At 40.8% G+C, this 19,234-nt stretch overlaps 4 protein-coding genes and 1 non-coding gene across 6 annotated transcripts; 2 read left to right on the forward strand and 3 right to left on the reverse strand.

Annotated features, from left to right (window-relative positions):
* Positions 1–1,540: 1,540 nt before the first annotated feature.
* On the reverse strand, positions 1,541–2,788 carry LOC6581013 (caspase). 2 transcript variants are annotated; one of them, XM_015164569.3, is made up of 5 exons: positions 2,709–2,788; positions 2,405–2,621; positions 2,093–2,310; positions 1,845–2,035; positions 1,541–1,775 (listed from the first exon to the last, which is right to left on the reverse strand). In XM_015164569.3, exons 1-5 carry the CDS (start codon positions 2,760–2,762, stop codon positions 1,709–1,711), a joined length of 747 nt encoding a protein of 248 aa, XP_015020055.1. In that variant the 5' UTR covers positions 2,763–2,788; the 3' UTR covers positions 1,541–1,708. The 2 variants fall into 2 exon arrangements, with proteins under 2 accessions (XP_015020055.1, XP_002006804.2); XM_002006768.4 differs by having other exon boundaries at positions 1,845–2,044; positions 2,709–2,786.
* Positions 2,789–3,979: 1,191 nt separating this feature from the next.
* Positions 3,980–6,042, forward strand: LOC6581014 (extensin-3). The gene is made up of 2 exons (XM_002006769.4): positions 3,980–5,599; positions 5,670–6,042. Exon 1 carries the CDS (start codon positions 4,046–4,048, stop codon positions 4,760–4,762), a length of 717 nt encoding a protein of 238 aa, XP_002006805.2. The 5' UTR covers positions 3,980–4,045; the 3' UTR covers positions 4,763–5,599; positions 5,670–6,042.
* Positions 5,237–5,928, reverse strand: LOC26528508. Its single transcript, XM_015164570.3, has 4 exons — positions 5,814–5,928; positions 5,667–5,752; positions 5,479–5,611; positions 5,237–5,397 (listed from the first exon to the last, which is right to left on the reverse strand). The coding sequence occupies exons 1-4, from the start codon at positions 5,926–5,928 to the stop codon at positions 5,345–5,347; spliced, it is 387 nt and encodes a 128-aa protein (XP_015020056.1). The 3' UTR covers positions 5,237–5,344.
* An 832-nt stretch (positions 6,043–6,874) lies between the features above and the next one.
* Positions 6,875–19,173, reverse strand: LOC6581015. The gene is made up of 8 exons (XM_002006770.3): positions 18,576–19,173; positions 18,390–18,510; positions 16,993–18,327; positions 10,695–11,625; positions 9,480–9,935; positions 8,816–9,421; positions 8,291–8,417; positions 6,875–8,090 (listed from the first exon to the last, which is right to left on the reverse strand). The coding sequence occupies exons 3-8, from the start codon at positions 17,023–17,025 to the stop codon at positions 7,709–7,711; spliced, it is 2,535 nt and encodes an 844-aa protein (XP_002006806.1). The 5' UTR covers positions 17,026–18,327; positions 18,390–18,510; positions 18,576–19,173; the 3' UTR covers positions 6,875–7,708.
* Trnaw-cca lies at positions 14,423–14,494 on the forward strand. Its single transcript has one exon. It is a non-coding gene; the product is annotated as a tRNA-Trp (tRNA).
* Positions 19,174–19,234: the final 61 nt, after the last annotated feature.

Below are 19,234 nucleotides of genomic sequence, written 5' to 3' on the forward strand. Positions count from 1 at the left end.
ACAGTTAGTTGGAAAAGGGATGACATCATCAGACTTACACACATAGACATGGTGGATTGCTTTCGAGGCGCAGTGCTAAGCGATCCTTCGATTTCTGTTCGACTGCTGATATTAAATGGGAAAGACGTATATCGTCATATCAGAGGCATTCAGAACTTGTAGGTGGAAATGGTATGAGACATACACAGTCTTTTGGATTGTTTACCATATTTCTGTGTTTATATTTATGTATATATGTATATATGTAGTCACGTATATATTCCTGAGTTGTGAGCTGATGTGTGTTGGTGTTAGTAACGCATTGCAGCACTTGAATATAGACGGATTTCTTTTATCTTTGGGATATTTGGCTTTGTACCCATGCAGAGCTGTTCAAGTAGATTTTAATATCAAGAAGGTAAAGAGTTCGGGACTAAAATTACTCAGCAGATATAATTCAACTCTTTCTCGTATTGTTTAATAAAAGTGTAATATATTAATAATTGCAAGGTATCTTCTAATAGGGCGCAATTCCGACTAGAGCTCTCTAACTTCTTTTTGGTTTGTCGTACTTGATGAATCGCCCTCAACAAGGGGATTTACCTTTCAAGCTCCCTTTATTTTCTTGGTTTTATTGAATCTAAAATAGAGTTTTGTGTACAAAATGTGGGCGTGGCCGCTTTATCTTGTAAATTACTGCATACAGATATAGATACATAACGTTACAGTGCTTACTATTTGCTCTATTGTATTAGACTGCTGTTGGTCCTTCTGCATAATATTTTTTGTCTAGGAAACATATCGACTTAGTTGCTCCGAGAAAAATGTTGCTGTTTCACTCTACATTCGAAGAAAACTTTTTTCCCTTGAACTTAAGGTAAGGGAACAAACGGTAGGTGCTTACTTCCTGTGAACATGAACCTATAATCTATATGGTCAGCTCATTGAGGCATCGCCAATTGGTTAACATCTATTTATAAATCAGCTATTTTTGGACTGTTATTGCTTACTGGATTTGATAAGGGACATACGACCATTTGCCGTAAAAGGTGATTAGAGAACGCTTCGTTGCTTTACATAGCTAAAGGAAAAGATAGGACAAGATAACGATTTATTGGACAACAATAAAACAAATAAAATAATAAAGTCATTCCAAAGCTATTTAGAAACCACAATCAATGGGGTGAATTAAATTTGATGAAAGTAGACAATGTATGATTTATAAAACTCATTCAGAAAGTGATATGATTGTGAATTGATTTATTTTTTAGTAAATGGACAGCAAAATCTGTTTGTCTACTGGAGGCATGAAAAATCGGAAATGCAGCGCTGTTATTTAAAGTGCTAGAGAATTAAAAATTGGAAATTGGTATGCCTACTCGCGTTATAGGAAGGCGTAGCAAATTCTATTTCTGTTTCTGGCTTCTTACGCAGCTCTATAAATGGAAATATATAATAAATGCTTAAACTGAAGTTGATGAGCCCATGGCAAGCCCTAGTCTTAGAATGATAGTTAACACATGAATAATTCAATGTCGTATTTAGTTAATAACGCAAGAAATTTAATTGTGTTAATATATATTTTACATTTATATCCGTATGTATGTAACAATTTTAATTATGTGTCAGCAATATCTTGGTACTGCCAGGCGAGAAGAAGGATTATATTATAGGGTTGATATAAAAAAATAATATAAAAACATAAAAGACATTTTTTTTTTATAAAATCTTATATGTAATCTCCAAAAGCGTACTTGGTCCTCAGTGAGTGGGTTACCGAAGGTACTTGAGCATTGCTGCAGCGAGAATCGGATTAATGACATAAAATTGACAAGGATGGATAAGCAACAGGGCCTTAGACTTACTTGGTCGATTGCATTACCAATAATCGAACACGATCCATATTGGTTACAATGTCGACATGCGGACTTTCCTCTAGTGTCTCGCACAGTTGCCTGACGAAGGGCGTGCCATCTTTCCAGCGATAGGAGACAAATCCCTCATAGCTGCTGAAGCACTTTAGTACATTACAGGGAAGATCGGGAAAACTGGAAACCTGGGCGAACTTTTGAATGAGTAATAATATTTGCTCCAAAGAGGATAATTTAATTACCATTCCTTTAAGTATGGTCACCTCTCTGACGCCCTTACAGGCTTGAATGAACAAGATTTTTGGCTTTCCGTTCAGCGTGTTGTTGCGCGATATGGGATGGATTATATCCGAGTTCAGATCATACGTTCCGTCGTAGGCGGCTATCGTTTCGTGTCGCTGGCCGTGACTCAATATGACCACCACTAAAGCTGAGTGATCCTCCAAGTTTTTCTGTTCCACTGAAAATTGGAATGGTGGCAGCAAGGGTAGTTTGGGGGTAGTGTAAGCTACTCTGGGTACTATGCAGAACACGCCATTTCAAGTTACACTCACGCAATTTCACAGTGCTCCTGACCTGCTTGACCGTTGCATCCTGAATGATCGTCACCCCACACTTGAGCTTCTTGAAGGTCGTTTGCAGCAATTCGACATCCTTGGCGCTTCCCGATCGGAACTCGTTGTTGTTGTTGTTGAAGTGCTCATGGTTAAAGATGACAACCTCGGCGGGCCTAAGTGTTTTCTTATTTGTATTCATTTCAGCCCTGCGCACCTATGCAGATGGACTATTTGAATTGGATCTAGGTAAAGTCAACAATGGACACCAAAGTAAACTGGTACCTCTGAGTGCAATGCGTACCTTACATTCGATGTTCGGCAAGGAACTGAATGGCGTGAAGATATGCAGGGGCATTGATATAGCTGTTTATTGGTACAATTCGAGATACAGAAAGCCCCGATAAGATAGAAGTTCACTGGAAACCAAGTGTGACGTATCCCCCTGTAAGAGTAACTGTGTTGATAAGTCAACACATCCGGTTGCAATTAGCATGCAATTAGTTAAGCTTCGTCTTGGTCAGCTAGAGCTTAGCTTTGTATCAGCATTTAGTGAGCTGATGAGGTTTTTTTCCTTTTTTGGAGATTTCCGTAACAGATATAGCCAAGGGAAAGGTAAGTAACTAAACTGATAAGCCCAATAGGAAACAGTTTGGCTATCTGAGTTTCAATGTGCCCAAGGTCAGGGTTTTTCGTAAGGTCAACTGAACTTCTGGTTTTATTCGCATGTATCTCTAATTATATGAAGTGCTTGGCTTAGGTCCTTACATTCGCAATCGTTCCAAGTCAGCGTCTATAATAGGAATTAGTAAATAAAACTTGATACAGATCTTATTAAAGTGTAGAAAACTGTAGGCGAGACTGCTCGACTAGATACTACTCTGAACCAAACTAAGAAAACAACAGATTCAGTACGGTTCAAAATTTCTATTTCGATATATTTAAAAAAATATAAAACAAAACTCATTTAATTACATAGTGTAATATATATATTTATGTTTATATTTATGTACATATGTGAGAGTGAGAGAGAAATAGAGAGAGAAAGACGGACAGAGAGTCGATTGGTGTAACTTTACTAAGCTGTTAATGTCTATTGTTGTTGCAGTCACTTCCTTAAAACAGTATACCCGACTTAGTTTTTTTCATGGCTGCAGGGTATATGAAAAATCCACATAACGCCAAGCCGTAGGAAAATCGGTTCCAATGACCGTTCATGGCCTAGCATCGGTAGTTTCGAGCACTACCCATACAGGTGTTATGTCATAAATAACTGTCGTATGTAACGCAATCGAGTTTTTTTTTCTTAATTGTTTTTGGCAAATAACGGCGAAAAAAACAACAAATAAAAATAAGGCCGGGAAGTCCAGGAAAGGCAGAGAACGTGCCCGGCTCAACAACAGTCAGCATTACACACAGCACGTGGGGGCGGGGTCGCTGAGGGGCGGTCAGCTACTGTTTGTGCTTGCAATTTCGTTTTCAGTATTGAAATATCGAAAACGAAATTGTGTACAAAACGCGCTAAACAATTCGGGCTCATTTGTATGCAAAGTGAGCTACGGCGATGACGGCGGCAACGCCTCCGTAACGATTGCACTGGGAGGCAATCAGAAATATTATGCAAAGGGCTGCAAGGGGGTCATGCAAACACGATCAAAATCAAAATTGTGGCGGCCCGCTCATATAAAATGGCCCGGCAATGTGACCGATTCGAATCATTCAGGTGTGAGCCAACGACGAGCTGATCCAACAATGAAAACGCAAGTGGCGCTACTTTTAGTCCTGGCGGCCAATGTGGCCATCGTGGTGGCACGGCCGGAGCCGCCTAGGCCACGATATGGCGCACCGCCGCCGCCGGCACCACAAAAGGAATACGGACCACCACAGCCGGCCCAACCGCTGCCCGTCTATGGACCGCCGACTGCTTTCTACGGTCCGCCGGCGGCGCCCACAGCCGAGGCGATCGTCACCAAGAACGTCTATGTGCATGTTCCGCCCGAGGAGCCGGAGCTGTATCCCGCCGCGTCGCCGATCCAGACTTCGGTGCCCAAGAAGCACTACAAGATCATCTTTATAAAGGCGCCGAATCCGCCCACGCCAGTGCGCCAGGTGCTGCCTCCGCCGGTGCAGGATGAACACAAAACCTTGGTCTATGTGCTGGTCAAGAAGCCCGAGGAGCAGCTGCCAGTCATCCTGCCATCGCCCGCCCCAACGGAGCCCAGCAAACCCGAGGTGTACTTCATCAAGTACAAACAGCAGCCAAAGCCAGCCCCCCAATACGGACCGCCTGCCGTTGCCGCCGTGCCAGCCGATGAGTACGGTGCACCGCCAGCACCGCGCACACTGGAGCAGTTCTAAGGATTCTGAAGACTACGTCCCGTCCAAAGACTCATACACACACACACATATGTAAATACTATTTATATGTAATTGCAACGCTCAAGTTGAGTTTATGATATTAAACGATATAAAATATTCCAAATTCTGATAAAGATTTTTAGTTCAGATAATGCTCGTCTTTCATACATGTATATACGTTTACTGTAGGGATTCATGCAGGCTTCAAATTTTTATGTTTTATATGTTTAGATCTTTTATTAAGAATTGCAAATTAAGATATTACTTTATTGTTAAATTATCAGTATTCTGATTCAATTTAGCAATATCTATGGTCTTATAAAGTAACCATTTACATTTGCTTATGCTATCAAAATTCAAATTTTTAATTGAAATTCAGAAAGCCCCAAATGTTATCTGCTTTAATAAAAAAAACTGCCTATACATATAAACCCAGATCAATTGATTGAATTGAATTGTAACATCAGACTGAACTGTTCAGATTAGATAAAAATTTGATTAAATTAGATAACTTATCATATGGCGTTAATTCCAAATAAAATCTTATAAAATATATAACGTATTTACGCGCTACATGTGGATCTATATAGTATCATAATAGGAGTAGACAACCAGGCAAAAGTACAAGCTGAGCACTAGAGGCAAAATGAAAAAAGAAAAGAAAAAGTAAAAAAATGTATTCCTCTATGAAAATATACTGTGAGTCATCTGTTTACCTGCTTGAATGATGTCTAGTACTATAAAGTCGTAGAAGTCTTCCATCATGATGACATAACCGCATTCCCATATCAAGATGATGACATGTACCATGACAACGAATATGTAAGGCAAGAGGAGGTAACGTATACCCTGTAGTTTTAAAAACAATAATAAGATAGGCACTAACATTAATGGGGATACCCACTAGGAGAGCTCCAATCAGGAGAATTATGCAGGAGATAAGATAAATCCCGCTGACGACCAATGCAATGTTGCCCATCAGAGAGTTGCCTGGGTGTACGAGTATATCTCAATGAATGACTTGGCTAAGGACAATCGTCCATTCACTTACGATCCAGAAGAAATCGATCTATGCCGCGTAATATCACATCGAATATTGCAATCAGAATGCAGCCGCATTTCAGCTCAACGCAACAGCAACAATTGTCGGTATAAAACATTGCCATGACACGATATATCAGATATAGAATGGAGTTTACATCAAATGTTCTATATTTATATTTGTATTTGCTTATAAAGTGCTGGAGTGCTCGATATTAAATTCAATCATACTTTACCTAGGTCTTCGATCTTTCAGTGTTTATTTTTGGATCTATGAATTGATGCACGTCTCACTGTAAATTGTATCTATGACCATGACTTACATTACGGCTACGAATAATTATGGTCATTGTTAAGACTCGACATCGAATTCCATTCACGTCTCTTCTTCAAATTTTTGAGACTGCATAATTAATGTATTTTTGGATATTACGCCTTTTGGCAGCAGCAAATCAAACGCATTAGTTGTTGTGAAACTCTTTATAAAATATTATACATTTTGAGTACTTTTTCATGTACCATAATATCTCTGTGTCGAAATCTATTATAGACTGATTTTAAGGAGTTCTGTATAAGATTGAAGTTGTCGCAAATAGACGAACATGTGTCAGATTCAGGTGTATATATCTAAGTATGCATATGGGTATATAAGTTGGGAAATCGTTAGGAATGTACCGATTTCATAAACTACATAGGATAGTCTTTTGAAACACCTTGAACAAAAGGATTGACAAATTCTTAACTGCTGTAATATGTTTCTAAATGAATTAATGTGAATCATTATACAAAACTTTCCCAGAAGATGTTAGATAAGAGTTTTAGATTGAAGACACACTATACGGAGAGAAAAGTAATGGCATCATATTTAATTTTCCTCGTGCCATTGTGGATAGTTCTTCTGGTAATTATGAAAATAGATCGAAGTTCCAAATATCAGCATAACTAATCAATAATAGGACATATTTATATTAATTTTTTCTTAAGTGCAATTTAACATTTCAATAGCTAGATATTGTTTTCGAAAAATGCAAATACCCATCCTTTTTTCAATAGCAATAAAAAAAAGAATAATTCAAATATTAAATTTGATACTTTATTTATTTTTTGTTAAGTTTTAATGTTTTTGCGTAAATTTCTCACAACAACTATTGTACAACTACGTTAATGTAATGCTGTAGGATGCCCCAAGAACGAGATGTTCGGTGTATTTGGTACAGTTGTACAACATTTATTAATTAATAGCCTCTCTCTGCGCTTCTCAGTTCCACAAAAACCAAAAGGTACCAAATGGAAATTGTTTGATGATGTCGACGATGTTCATTGTGTAAACCTACAGCTAAATATAGTTAGATATCGTGTATTTCGGGCATTCAAATACAGACAATACATTTATCGAATATTATAATTACTATATATTGATTCATATATACATATATAGGTTTAAATTGTTTTTCTCATTTTTTGGTGTTCATGTCTTTTTAACTCAGTTCTTTGCGCAACTTTCGGTGCTTTTCATGCTTTTGGGATAACATTATTGAATACACAATTGCACAATTGCAGATATTTCATAGGATAAACAGGCAGATGATATACTATAAGTATGCTCTGTATAACGACGCGACAAATATAGGAATGCATTTGAAAAGTGTGTGAGCGCTAAGTAAAGTAAATGTTGAATTTGTTTCCCCGTGTTGGAGTATCAGTAAGAGTATCAACAATATCGGTGAGGCATTCGAACTCCGATTGTGTATCATTATCTTTTAAGTTCATCTTCCTATTTGCTTGTATTTGTACTGGTATGGAAAATATATTCTGATGTAACTGTAACGGCTACTAAAAACACGAACAACAAACAAATATTTTTGTATATCTCTGCTAATCAACAAACTGAACCAAGTCTTTGCCTTACGCCTCCTCGCACTCATCCTCCTCGTTCTGCACGAACAGCCGATGATTGCGTGCCTCCAGTATAGACCATACCACGAGGGGCGTACAGCCCAAGACCATGCAGGAGCCCATGCAATAGAAACAGATCTCATAGTCCCCGGACAGATCCCTCAGCAGACCCGCCAACGGCGGCACCGATATGGCCCCTATGCTTTGGAACATGCGCACCAAGCCGTAGCTGGAGCTAATACGATCCGTCCCAAAGACATCTGCCAGCAGCACGGGCATCAGCACATACCAGCTGCCCAGGCATAGTCCATATACTGCCGCTGATAAACCCACCAGCACCAGGGTCCTGGCAAAGGGTATTGTCAGAACGGCCAGACCAGCGCCGAGGATGCTAGAATAGAAATGTGAAAGTAAGTTCGACTATATACGAAATATTAAATTTAAATAAATAACTTAATTTTTAAATTTAATGATTATGTAAATTAGAGAGGATAGATATTATAATAGATAGATGCAATAAAAAACACATTCTTCAGCATCAGAATCCAATATGTGATTTAAGTATAAATGTTTTTACTTTAGCCGACTTACCATAGTGTATAGGTCTTCTTACGGTCAAACAGCTGCAGATCTGACAGCCAACCTAGGCCCAGGCGTCCACACAGATCCAGCACAGCGCTGATGGCCACCAAATACCCCGCTTCGCTTTTATTGTAGCCTAGAAAAAGAAGTAGAGTCTATTATATCTAAATATGTATTATATTGTAATTGTAAATTACTAAAGCCCTATACTTTCATAGTTGTTGTAGTCTATTACAGATAGACTTTGACTTTGTAAATATTATTGGATAATAAAAGAACACGTTGCTCGATATCTTCAATCAAACTTAATCACATACCCATATACAGATAAGTATGTTTTCTATTCCTTAATTTCTCTATATCGAATTTAAGAGACATCAGATTATCACCATGACAATCGCAATTGCTTTCCTCATCATTCTTTAATTATCTAGCAAAGATTATTCTTGGTTTTAACATACGATTCGGCTCTACTCGTACTACAACCCATATATGATTTACGAATGTAGCTAGCTTGAAGAGTGATTGACCCACCGATAGATATGACATGCGCGGGCAGATAGTAGAGCATGTAGGGACAGCCGACAGACATGAGCGTTACGGATAGGCACATCAGTATGAACCGGGGCTCCTGCAGCAGACTGATGTCCAGGTACATCTCAATGCGTGCGCAGCAGCTGCGCTTCAGCTGGCGCTCGTCATCGTCATCCTCGTCAATGGCGTCATTGTCATCGTCGTCGTCGTCAAAGACGGCCGCGGACTCCAGGAGCTGGGAGTCCAGAATGCTGCCATCCGATGGCTGTTGCTTCAGCTCGCTTAGGTTGCTCACGGGCGTGGGTATCTCCATGCTTTTGCTGAGACCGCGGCTGACCACGCTCGGTGGGGAGAGCGGCTTCTCGAGATGGGCATGGATCTTGCTGATGGTCTCGTCATTGGCAAAGACGTTGCGACGTCGCCGACTGCCGCGATTCGAGTCGGTGCCTGAGTGCTTGCGATAGACCCAAGTGGAGTCTGTGCTCAGATCCTCCACGGAGTGCAGTAGGCCGGAACTGCGCACCTTCTTCATGGGCTTTATAAAGGTGGTTTCGCCAATGATGTCCTTCACCTCATCATCGCTCTCCTGCGCCGACTTGTCTTGAGCTGGCGAGCAATGAACAACTGCAGCATGAATTGCTTTGGCCTATGCCCAGTAACTCACCTGGCTGCTTGCTGGCGTAGTAGTTCAGATGATTCTTGCACTCCTCGAGGAACAAATGCTCTATGAACTTGTCGTTGAGCTCATCGGCGCCCACCTCACAGGTGCCCAAGTACGTGGACGTCGTCAGCATGCCCGTAGTGCTGGGATTGATGTCATCACTGTTGGGCTTGCCAGCCGCATCCTGCTCCTGCGCCTGCGCCTGTGCCTGCTCGGCATAGTCGCTCAGCGGTCGGTACAGAGTGGCCGAGACACACACGTGCAGCATGCAGCCGCCCAGTATGAGTATCGTGCCATGGAATCCGCAGCTCTCCGCCAGGTGCTTTATCAATATGGGTAGCACGAAGCTGCCCGCCGCCGTGCCCGACACACAGATCCCGTTTGCCAGGGCGCGGTGCTTGTCAAAGTACTGCGAGACAATCACAATGCCTGGGGTCGTGGAGAGACCACCGCCAATTCCTAGAAGGTATAGTAAATACTAAGTTTCTTAATTACCTCGGTAATTGTAATAGATAATTATTGAAGATTGATCATTATAATTACTTGAAAAATACAAAACAATTGTGAGAATCGGTTAACTATTTTGGATTGGATGGAAGAGTTACTTTGATACCTATCTAAATATGTGTATCTGAATATCTAAATTCCTTAAGGATTGCAGCTATCTACTAAAATTCCTCATGTAATAGGATATATACAAAATCATTTCATATGTAAACTTAAGTAATTGCGTCTATCGAGTTTAATAACTTAATTAATGTAATATATATATAATCATTTCATTAATTACTTAAATAAATGCATCTATCAAGTTCAGTTATAGTAATAGGATCTAATTATTACATATCTGAAATAGTCCATTAATTGTATCAATCCAGTTTAATTACTTAAGTAATTGGATGTATGGCAGCTGGAAATTACCATATCTCAGAAAACTACAGCTTATTTAACTTGAAGTTTCGATTATATAGTCGGGCTGACGATTTTTCTCAAACACATAGCGTTGATATATCTCATATAGGGATCGAGTTAAATGGAGTAAGACTCTGTTCGATATTTTACACTGTTTCTAAGGAGTGGCTTAAATGATATAGGCACAATTACAGTACAAGCTGCTTTTTATGTAGTTTTACTGTACTGTAATTCCTAACGAATTAACTAAATCTTCATTAGTCGTTGTAGTCAAGTGGTTGAGATCTCTCTCGCTTATGCGCTTACCTGTAAGAATGCCAAAGGTGAGGAGCAGGTGCAGCAGGCTGGTGGCGAAATAGCTGAGCACCATGCCCAGAGAGCAAAAGATGCCGCCCACAAAGACAACGGAGCGGCAGGAGAAGCGCTGGCAGAGCGCGCTCGAGAGTGGCGCGAGGACGAGACAGAGCGCTGAGAGGATGGCTGGTATCCAGGAGGCCACAGTGGCCGTGGAGCTGGGAAAGGTTTCCATGATCTCTACATAGAGCACGCCATACGACTTGACCAGTCCGGCGACCCAGAACTGCACAGAGAAGGCGCCGAAGACAATGAACCAGCCGTAGCCACCGTCCGGTGGCTCCGCAGCGCAGCCGCCGCCGCTCTCTGTAGTGCTGGTGGATGAGTCGCGATCCTTGGCCAGCTGCCTGTTGCGACGAGCGGACGGTCGCTCCAGCTCTTTGGCGCGCTTCAGGCATTTGCTGCGAGCCGTGCCCGAGGATAACTGCTGCTTGCGGCTGCTGCGCAACTCGTGCGATTTGGCTATCAACGGGCGAGCCGTTATGCTGGACACGGTCAACAGGTTCTCGTTGTCGTCCTCTTCCAGCTCGGAGATCTGGTGCTCCAGCAGGCTGGCGTGCAGCGTGCGCGGACAGCAGGGCGCATCCAAGCTGAGCGTGGCAGGTCGCAGCGCTGGCGAGGCACACGGCGAGGGCGACGGCACGCACAGCGCCTCCATTTGCTTGACGTCCAGCTGGGCCAGGGCCACAGTGGGCAGCGGTGCAGGTGGCGCGGACACAACCGAGAACAGTGATCCGCTTGGGGCCTGGCCGCCAGAGCCGCAGCCAGCATCGCCGTCGCCGCATTGCCCCACCGTGTCGTTGAGAACGAGCCCTCCCGACTCGTACTGGACTCGACCAGCTGGGTCCGGTTCACTCGCGCAGTACACCGATCCCCGTGAACCCTGCAACACAGACACAGACACAGTCCATTTCAAGCAATCAACAACGTAACTTAGATCCTTAGCTTTGTCATACTTAAGTCAATACCCTTCCGGCACGCAAACCACAGCTTGAGTACGGGCAGGCATACGATATCGCCGCATGGCTCCCGAATGTTAGTCCACATATTAGCTTTTCATTTGATTAACTCCCCGATTACCTTGTTTCTCCATAAATAGTATTCGATAGTTTCTGCCAACCATTGCCTAGGCCGTAAACGTTTCGAATCAAGACACTACCTTGTTATTTGTTATTTATTGTGAACTGCATAAAATCAAGATATGGCATTTCTTTAATAGTATACCGTCTTCCTCCTCTTCGTTCGATACCACTAAAGGTAGAGACCTGAAGCCTCTGCTAGTAGTAGGTAGTTTAGTAACCCCTTTGTGTGCTTTTTTGCTATTCATTCAGCCCATTTGGGCGCGTCGGCTAACTTAGTTAGCAGTTGCAATATTTACAATTATGTACACAATACAAAAATAATAAAAACTTATAGATTTTCTTTTCTTTTCTTCATCTTTTTCTCCTATGGGGAGAACGGAGGATTAAATCCCTTGGCTGCCTTCTGTTGAGCCTCCTTGGAGTTCGACTTACTGTTAGCATATTTGCTAGCCGATTTTTGTGCCGCTCCAACCGGTCATTGTACCGACTCGAGTGCTAGTTTATTGTATCAAAGACTAAAAATATTTTGTAAATATACAATTACATATAATATACGTCCAAAAAAGTCGGAATAAATAAAGAATAAAAAAAAAAAATAAAAAAAATGGAAAAATGATATTCACTTCAATATTGGGAGTAAATCTGTAGGCACCTTCTTAAAATGATATATTGAAATTAAATTTTTTCCCATTAAAAGACGTGAAAATAATGAAAACTGTATTTGAGAGCTCATCTGCTTATCCACTGTTTGATGCACTCATTGGGACTTGGTAAATCCTCCAATATTTTGGACAATATTTTATTACAGTTTCTTTTAGGCGGGACAGAAATTAAAATTATGAATTACGTTCCCTGAATGGTCAAGTAATGCCGATTTGTCTCTGCTCGCAAGGCCTTGTGCCAAAGCTATTGTATAAGCAAATTAAATCTATTGAAATGTCTAGAGCCGTTGAATAGCTGCTACCGCCAATTGCAGTGTTATAGACTCCACTTTAATTACCACTGGATATATGCTAAATGAATTTGACGAACTTAAGTCATCTCAGTTTGGTTCTTTTTCTGGGGGTTGTTTGGATACCCAATTTTGGTATCAAGGAAAAGATATTGATATTTCAAATTGAGTTGAAGCTTGAAGCACATTGAAATGATGTACGCCACCTAATAGAATGGACGTAGATCCAAAATGTATATCCAAATCGTATCGCGATATATATACATTCAATTACATTTCAATGTTTAATATCAATGATAAATAAAGTAAACAATTTTTGTTGTAAGAATAGAATCATTTTGATTAATTTGTATTAACTCAAAGCCCCGTAAATTAAATTGTTATGCGATTACTAATTAAACTTTCATTTGTTTCGTATTTAATGCACGATGAGTCAGCATTTAAATGCACGCCATAAATTATCCCTTAATTGGCCTGATCCTTTGGCAAACAAACCCGTCAACAAGAAGCAACCCGCACACACACGGACACAGACACAGACACACACCTGTCTGTTAAAGCTATTCATTGCCCTTGGCTACGTCTTTGCCATACATATTTTATTGTAATTATCCGCAATAACAAATATTTGCTATTTGTTGTTGTTGTTGTTGCTGCTGCTGTAAAAGTAAGTTTTTTGTTAAATCGATGCTCGTCTGTTGTTGTTACTCACTAGCTCCGCCCACAACGGCCACAGTCCCCCTTAGATATCGTCATCCGCATGCTGCATGAGCTGGCATGACGTTTAGTTATTTTCCGTTTTCCCAGTTGCTTGTCAGGTTTTCCCCACAGTTTTCCCCAATTCCCCGTTGCCAGTTGCAAGTTTTCAGGGTCAAATGCACGCCAGGGGGAAGTCGTGGGAGTCTCTCTGGCAAACATCTGATAAGAAATAAGCCCAACAAATTCAACAAACTAAAATTGGCGACTCTGGGTCTCAGTTGAGGAATTTGTCTATAAAATGTTTTGTCTTCCATGTTGCATATAGAAAATTTTTTTTATAGCACAATATTTTATATAGTCATCTTTTAGGCAAAACTTATAATATGAATTATTATCTTATAGAGAGCTCTATATATACAATTCAACATGCATTCTTAATTGATTACAGACAGGCAAAACAATAATAATTATAATTATATATATATATATATATATATATATATATATACATATAATAATACTAATATATATGTATGAATATAATATATGAACTGGTCGTTTTTTCGGCGGGTACAAATATAAACTGGTTTTTGATGTACTCCAACAATTATTTTCGATAAGAGCTTTAAAGCTTCACGACTTCTAGATGAAATATATATGTGTGTACATATATTTGTGCTTTTCTCTCTCGACAGCAATTTGTTTTTGCATTTATTTAGTTGTTCTCTAAATTGCCAGGGATATTTATCAAAATTGGGGAATTTTCGTTTTCCTCGAATATAACCAACAATTACTTTGCTTCCAATATCATGTTTCAATTTGACAATTTAATGTATTCCTATTGTAAGTGCAGCACATGTGTTTGTCAATAAATCAATAAAATTGGCTTTCTAACGCCAGACACGTCGCAGACTGAAATGCATATTTAGCGCCGGATCACAACATGTGACTCCGTGGCGCAACGGTAGCGCGTCTGACTCCAGATCAGAAGGTTGCGTGTTCAAATCACGTCGGGGTCAACTTGGTAAAAACTTTTTATTTTATTTTTAAAATTATTTCCAAAGTTTTAGACTGTTTCCAGCCGGTTTCTTAAGTTTTGCCTTAAACCTAAACCTTTGAAATGTGAACAGATATTCCATATTCTATTCGCTTTTTGATCAGAAGTCTTGCTTGAGTCTAACTTCATATAGAAATAACAATGTGTCACAATTGTTGTTAACAAATTCCAGGCAGAATAATAAATTCGATGACCTAACATACATTATGTGCAATTAAATTAAATGCTATTAAGAGATTTAGTAGAGTCTTTTAGCAATCATTCGCATAGCTAAGCAGCTGTCGCCTACGTTTAATGAAGTCAGATGCTCACGCCCGATGCGTTGCATAAGAAATCGGCTTGGGACGCATTGAGTATACGACAGCGCGCACAAATGAAGGCATCAAATGTGTTTTTGCGCTGCTTTTAATTGAAGTCGACTGCAAGGCGCGTGCCTCGTATCGGGTGACTCATCGCAGTGGCATGTCAATGGGCGGCAACGTGCCCCCAATGGTGGCATGCCACATGTTGATGGTGCTAGAGAATATGCCCTGCATGCTGGAAAACATGCAATCGATGGCGAGCTGCCTGCTAATGAGCCAAGCCCTGCAGGCAACGTGTGGCAGCATTGTGTGGCAGCATCCACGCCCTTTGACCTTGCCAGATGTCAAAGCTTTATCCCCTTTGTTGTACACTGAGCCTGAGCTGTCGCCTGTCAGCAGGAATTTGGCTTAAATTGCCAGGAAGCGCACAGTACATGGGCATGGCCAGTGGGAGTGGTAGTGGGACGAGTAGGCGTGGTTGTGGGAGTGGACGAGGGCCTCGCGCTACGCGCTCGGGTTCCGTTCAAGTGGCAATGTTGTGTTACATTTTCAATTTCGCAACAACTCAAGGCCCTGACGCAATCTAATGAAATGAAAGAATCTTGGGTGCTTGAGTGGCTCGGTGGTTGGGTCGTTGAGCGGTGGTTGCCATGTCAATTAGCGCGTGTATAGAGATTTGCTAGGGCTTAACTTGTTGCAAGTCGAGGGCTTCTACAGAATTGTCATAGATATGGATTGAAATCTGTGCAAAATAGGTGGTCTCAATAAAACCAAGGATTTGAGTAATAAGTATCGTGGGAAATATAGCTTATTATTTGACCTACATTTCAGGATAAGACAAGATTTAAAAAATACAATTTATATTTCTTTACTCTTAGACAATCGCCACATTATTACTTTCACTTACTTGAAAATAGTATTGAGATTCCCATGTATATATTCTGTATAAGTTTCATACAGACATCATGAAAATCAAGTATTGTATGATAGTTCTAGTCGAGACTGCTCGACTAGCTCCCCTGAACCCGATATAGCCGATATCCAAATTATAAAGAAAATCGAACTTCAATAAACTACCTGCAGAATAATAAATATATAGATGAATCCATATTTAAAATTTAAAAATACAATGTTGAAGTTTTTTCGGAAATTATTTTTCTTCAGCTTTAGGAACAACTTATCCACATAAAAGATTTTTATAATGTAAGCAAATTTAAATTAATAATTTATTATTTAAGTTTTCGAAATTCCTAGGGACTTCAATAAGCCAGATAAACTTGACTAGTTGATAGAAAATGTAGAAACTTGACTGGTTGATAGTAGGTGGAAAAGGCTAAGGAGAAATTTGAAATTTCAGTTATATTTGAAGATCCAGATCTGTAAAGGACTGAGACAGTAACGCTAACACTAAATTAATCTTATGAATGAGCACGTACCAACACTTTTAATTTGCTTACAACGAGCGATATGATTCTGATTTATCCACTAGCTAAAAAAAACTCTATACTATAATTCTCGCTATTTCATTTCATTTCAGTTTAGCACATAATTTTTAATAATTTTAATAATAATGATTCATATTCTTCGCATTCCATCCAGCTGTACAATATCTACATATATTAAACCGTTTTAAAAATGTTTTTTCAACTGAGATCATTGTATAATTTGCTGCCTCGCGTTGCTATTGCTTCTTCCCCTAGTTCGAGATTGCAAAAAGGATTTTAGCACTTTTGCTTTACTTTTGTTCACTGTTTTGTGGTCGGTTCTTTGTGACATTTTCCACGTCCCGCCCCCGCCCCCTGCCCATACATTTGATTGTCGGACATGTGTTGGATCCGGCTTTGACCCACTATCCAGCCCCTCGCATTGGCTATCCATTGTTTACGCGCACTCGAGTGATTCGCTCTGCCTTGTGCGAGGCGTGCGATGGACGGGGCCAGGCGCATGCTCACCAAATTCTACAATGCCTGCCAAGCGGCCTCAAACTACCTCAATGTGTTTGCGCTTGGCCCGAGCTCACTGCACGGCCTCTGACCACATAAATTAGGCGCGTTTCTTGACCTCAGGTGTCACTAGGTGTGTGACTATATTCCAATTGGAATGTAAACACGTTTCGACTGTGAGCTAATGCTCAGTAAAGAGCCCAGGGCTCGCTCACCTGTAAATGCCAGTCGCGCTGCAGGGATGACATGCTCGTCCTTTGCGGTATGTGAGGCGCCTTCGCTGGTGTATCTCTTGTTGCTCGCGTTGTTGTTGTTGTTGCTTGGGGCGTTGTTGTTGTGCACTCAAATGCATTGGTTTAGCTCGATGGGGCCACACGCGGACAGCACAAAGGAGCACAGCTACAGCTGCAGCTGCAGCAAAAGCAGAAGCAGAAGCAGGAGCAACGGCAACGGCAGCGGCAACGGCAGCGGCACGGCCAAAGCCAAGGGTTGGCCCAATTTTCGGAATGATAACGGCTAGCGCGCACACGGCGTATGCGTGATGGGCGAGGCGTGCTGGCTTATGCTTTGGCACTGGATTCCTGTACAACGACTAGTTGTTTATTTAGCTATTATTAATATCAGTGTTTCGTTTGATTCGTGTTGCATTTAAGGCTTTGCAGGAACTTGCGTCAGTTGAAGGTTTATTCCGCTTAAAGACGCATTTGCGTCATTTTGTCGTGTGCTAATGCCAGTTGCCAGTTGCTAGTTGCCAGTTGCCAGTTGCCAGTTGCTGTTCCTGTTTCCGCTGCTGCACAGACACACGAACACACACAAGCACACTAAAACACTCACACTCACACTCACACTCACACACACACACACACTGTCAGTGTCAGTGTCTCTTGGTGGACTCAACAAACTAGAGTTTCTGCTACAAATCGATAAAAAACATTTCTATTGTTGCACATCGCCCGATCGCCCGGAATGCACTCGGTAATTGAGTTACAGTGGAGTGCATCAGTCTGTTGCCAGGAATTCAAATAACATTTGGGCTGCACGCTTTTCGAACTAATCTCATTTATTGTTCCATCTGATCCTTGACTAGGTATATCTGTGACAACTTTTCTGCGATTTTCTGTTCCTTTTCTATTGGGTTCGATGTGCTCGGCTCACTGCTCGGCGTAATACTGCTTCGCCGTGTGTCCTCTCGATGCCTTTGAATCGATTCCACTCAAAGCAGGGCACGCGCCGAACTCAACTCCAACACGGACTGTCGACTGTGGACTGCGGTCTGTGGTCTGTGGCCTGTGGTGAGCTTGAGGTGAGTTACGTGGCAGTACGAGTGACGAGTGAGCGGGATAGCAGTGCCCGGGCTGCGTGCGAGTGCGACAGAGTTGATTCGTTGTATTTCCATTTTGTTTTGCTCTGCATTTTTGGCCGCTTAGGTCAGGAACTCCCGGAAAGCTGAAAGGCCAGAATGCTCGAATTGGGCATTTCGGCTTTCGCTCTGCGCTTCTCCCTGAGGAGCTTTAGGAACATGTTCAACACAAATAGCCACATTGCAATGGCTGGAAGCATGATATTATATGGGTGGCTGCCTTGGGTGCATTAGGTTTAAAACTTTACATACATATCATCATGGATATCATAATGCTCCAGACCATCTCCAGAGTATATAGGAACAGTACGTTGATGTTCATAATGGTGAGGGGCAAACAGATCATCCAGGGTATCAGAAAATTTTTTTTCATCTGCAAAGAGCATTCACATTTCGAATTACACACCATTTAGCAGAGACCGATATTACTTGCCTTACCAGCATAGCGCCAACTATTAAAAGAATGCACGAGACGACGTTCACGAGCGTAAAACTAAATAGTATTATGTTGGCATACTCCGCCTTATGGGCAATGTAAGACCTTAACTCAACATAAATGCAAAACATGCATACCGTTAGACATATGATTCCAAAAGATGTATTAATATATTTCAAATTTTTTAGGCTTGGCATATTTTTCAACGAAACCAAATGGGGCACTAAGACTACTAGCAAAAAGTGTCCCAACCTTATAAATAGAATAGTGAAATGGCAAGGGCTACCACCCATTGCTACCCACTGAAAAACTCTAACAATGTTATTTGGCTATTACAGTGAATTCATAAAAAATATGGTAATACAAACATATTGTCTATATAGAGACATAACACCCATAATAGTTCATTAGATAGATATATTTTCTGTAGAGATTATCTCTTCTTTTTTTTGTACATAAAAACAAGAACTGAACTTATGATTTACGTAAAATATATAGAAATTTAAGATTTGGTGATTTGCGTGTTTACAGTTATAGCTATGCAAATTTACTTTTCGATCGAAATGTCTGACTTATCAAAGCTGTTCCAAATGTGAGTCGAGATGATGATAAATTTTAGTATATTCAGTTTAAGTTTGTTAAATTGTAACTATGTGTAATT

Source organism: Drosophila mojavensis, unplaced genomic scaffold, assembly GCF_018153725.1.
Source record: "Drosophila mojavensis isolate 15081-1352.22 unplaced genomic scaffold, ASM1815372v1 contig_81, whole genome shotgun sequence".
In the NCBI taxonomy this organism is placed as follows: Eukaryota; Metazoa; Arthropoda; class Insecta; order Diptera; family Drosophilidae; genus Drosophila; species Drosophila mojavensis.

Bases quoted from the DNA above. Each gene is read 5' to 3' on its own strand.
- LOC6581014 (XM_002006769.4), top strand. From the start codon at position 4,046: ATGCAAACACGATCAAAATCAAAATTGTGGCGGCCCGCTCATATAAAA.
- LOC6581013 (XM_002006768.4), bottom strand. From the start codon at position 2,762: ATGCCCCTGCATATCTTCACGCCATTCAGTTCCTTGCCGAACATCGAA. The intron at 2,311-2,404 runs GTGAGTGTAACT...TCCAATTTTCAG, and splicing joins CAGGAGCACTGTGAAATTGC to TGGAACAGAAAAACTTGGAG. The intron at 2,045-2,092 runs GTAATTAAATTA...CTCATTCAAAAG, and splicing joins TGACCATACTTAAAGGAATG to TTCGCCCAGGTTTCCAGTTT.
- LOC26528508 (XM_015164570.3), bottom strand. From the start codon at position 5,928: ATGGCAATGTTTTATACCGACAATTGTTGCTGTTGCGTTGAGCTGAAA. The intron at 5,612-5,666 runs GTGGGTATCCCC...TTAAAACTACAG, and splicing joins TCCTGATTGGAGCTCTCCTA to GGTATACGTTACCTCCTCTT. The intron at 5,398-5,478 runs GTAAACAGATGA...TTTTGCCTCTAG, and splicing joins ACTAGACATCATTCAAGCAG to TGCTCAGCTTGTACTTTTGC.
- LOC6581015 (XM_002006770.3), bottom strand. From the start codon at position 17,025: ATGTCATCCCTGCAGCGCGACTGGCATTTACAG. The intron at 9,422-9,479 runs GTGAGTTACTGG...ATTGCTCGCCAG, and splicing joins CTACGCCAGCAAGCAGCCAG to CTCAAGACAAGTCGGCGCAG. The intron at 8,418-8,815 runs GTGGGTCAATCA...TTCTTTTTCTAG, and splicing joins CGCGCATGTCATATCTATCG to GCTACAATAAAAGCGAAGCG.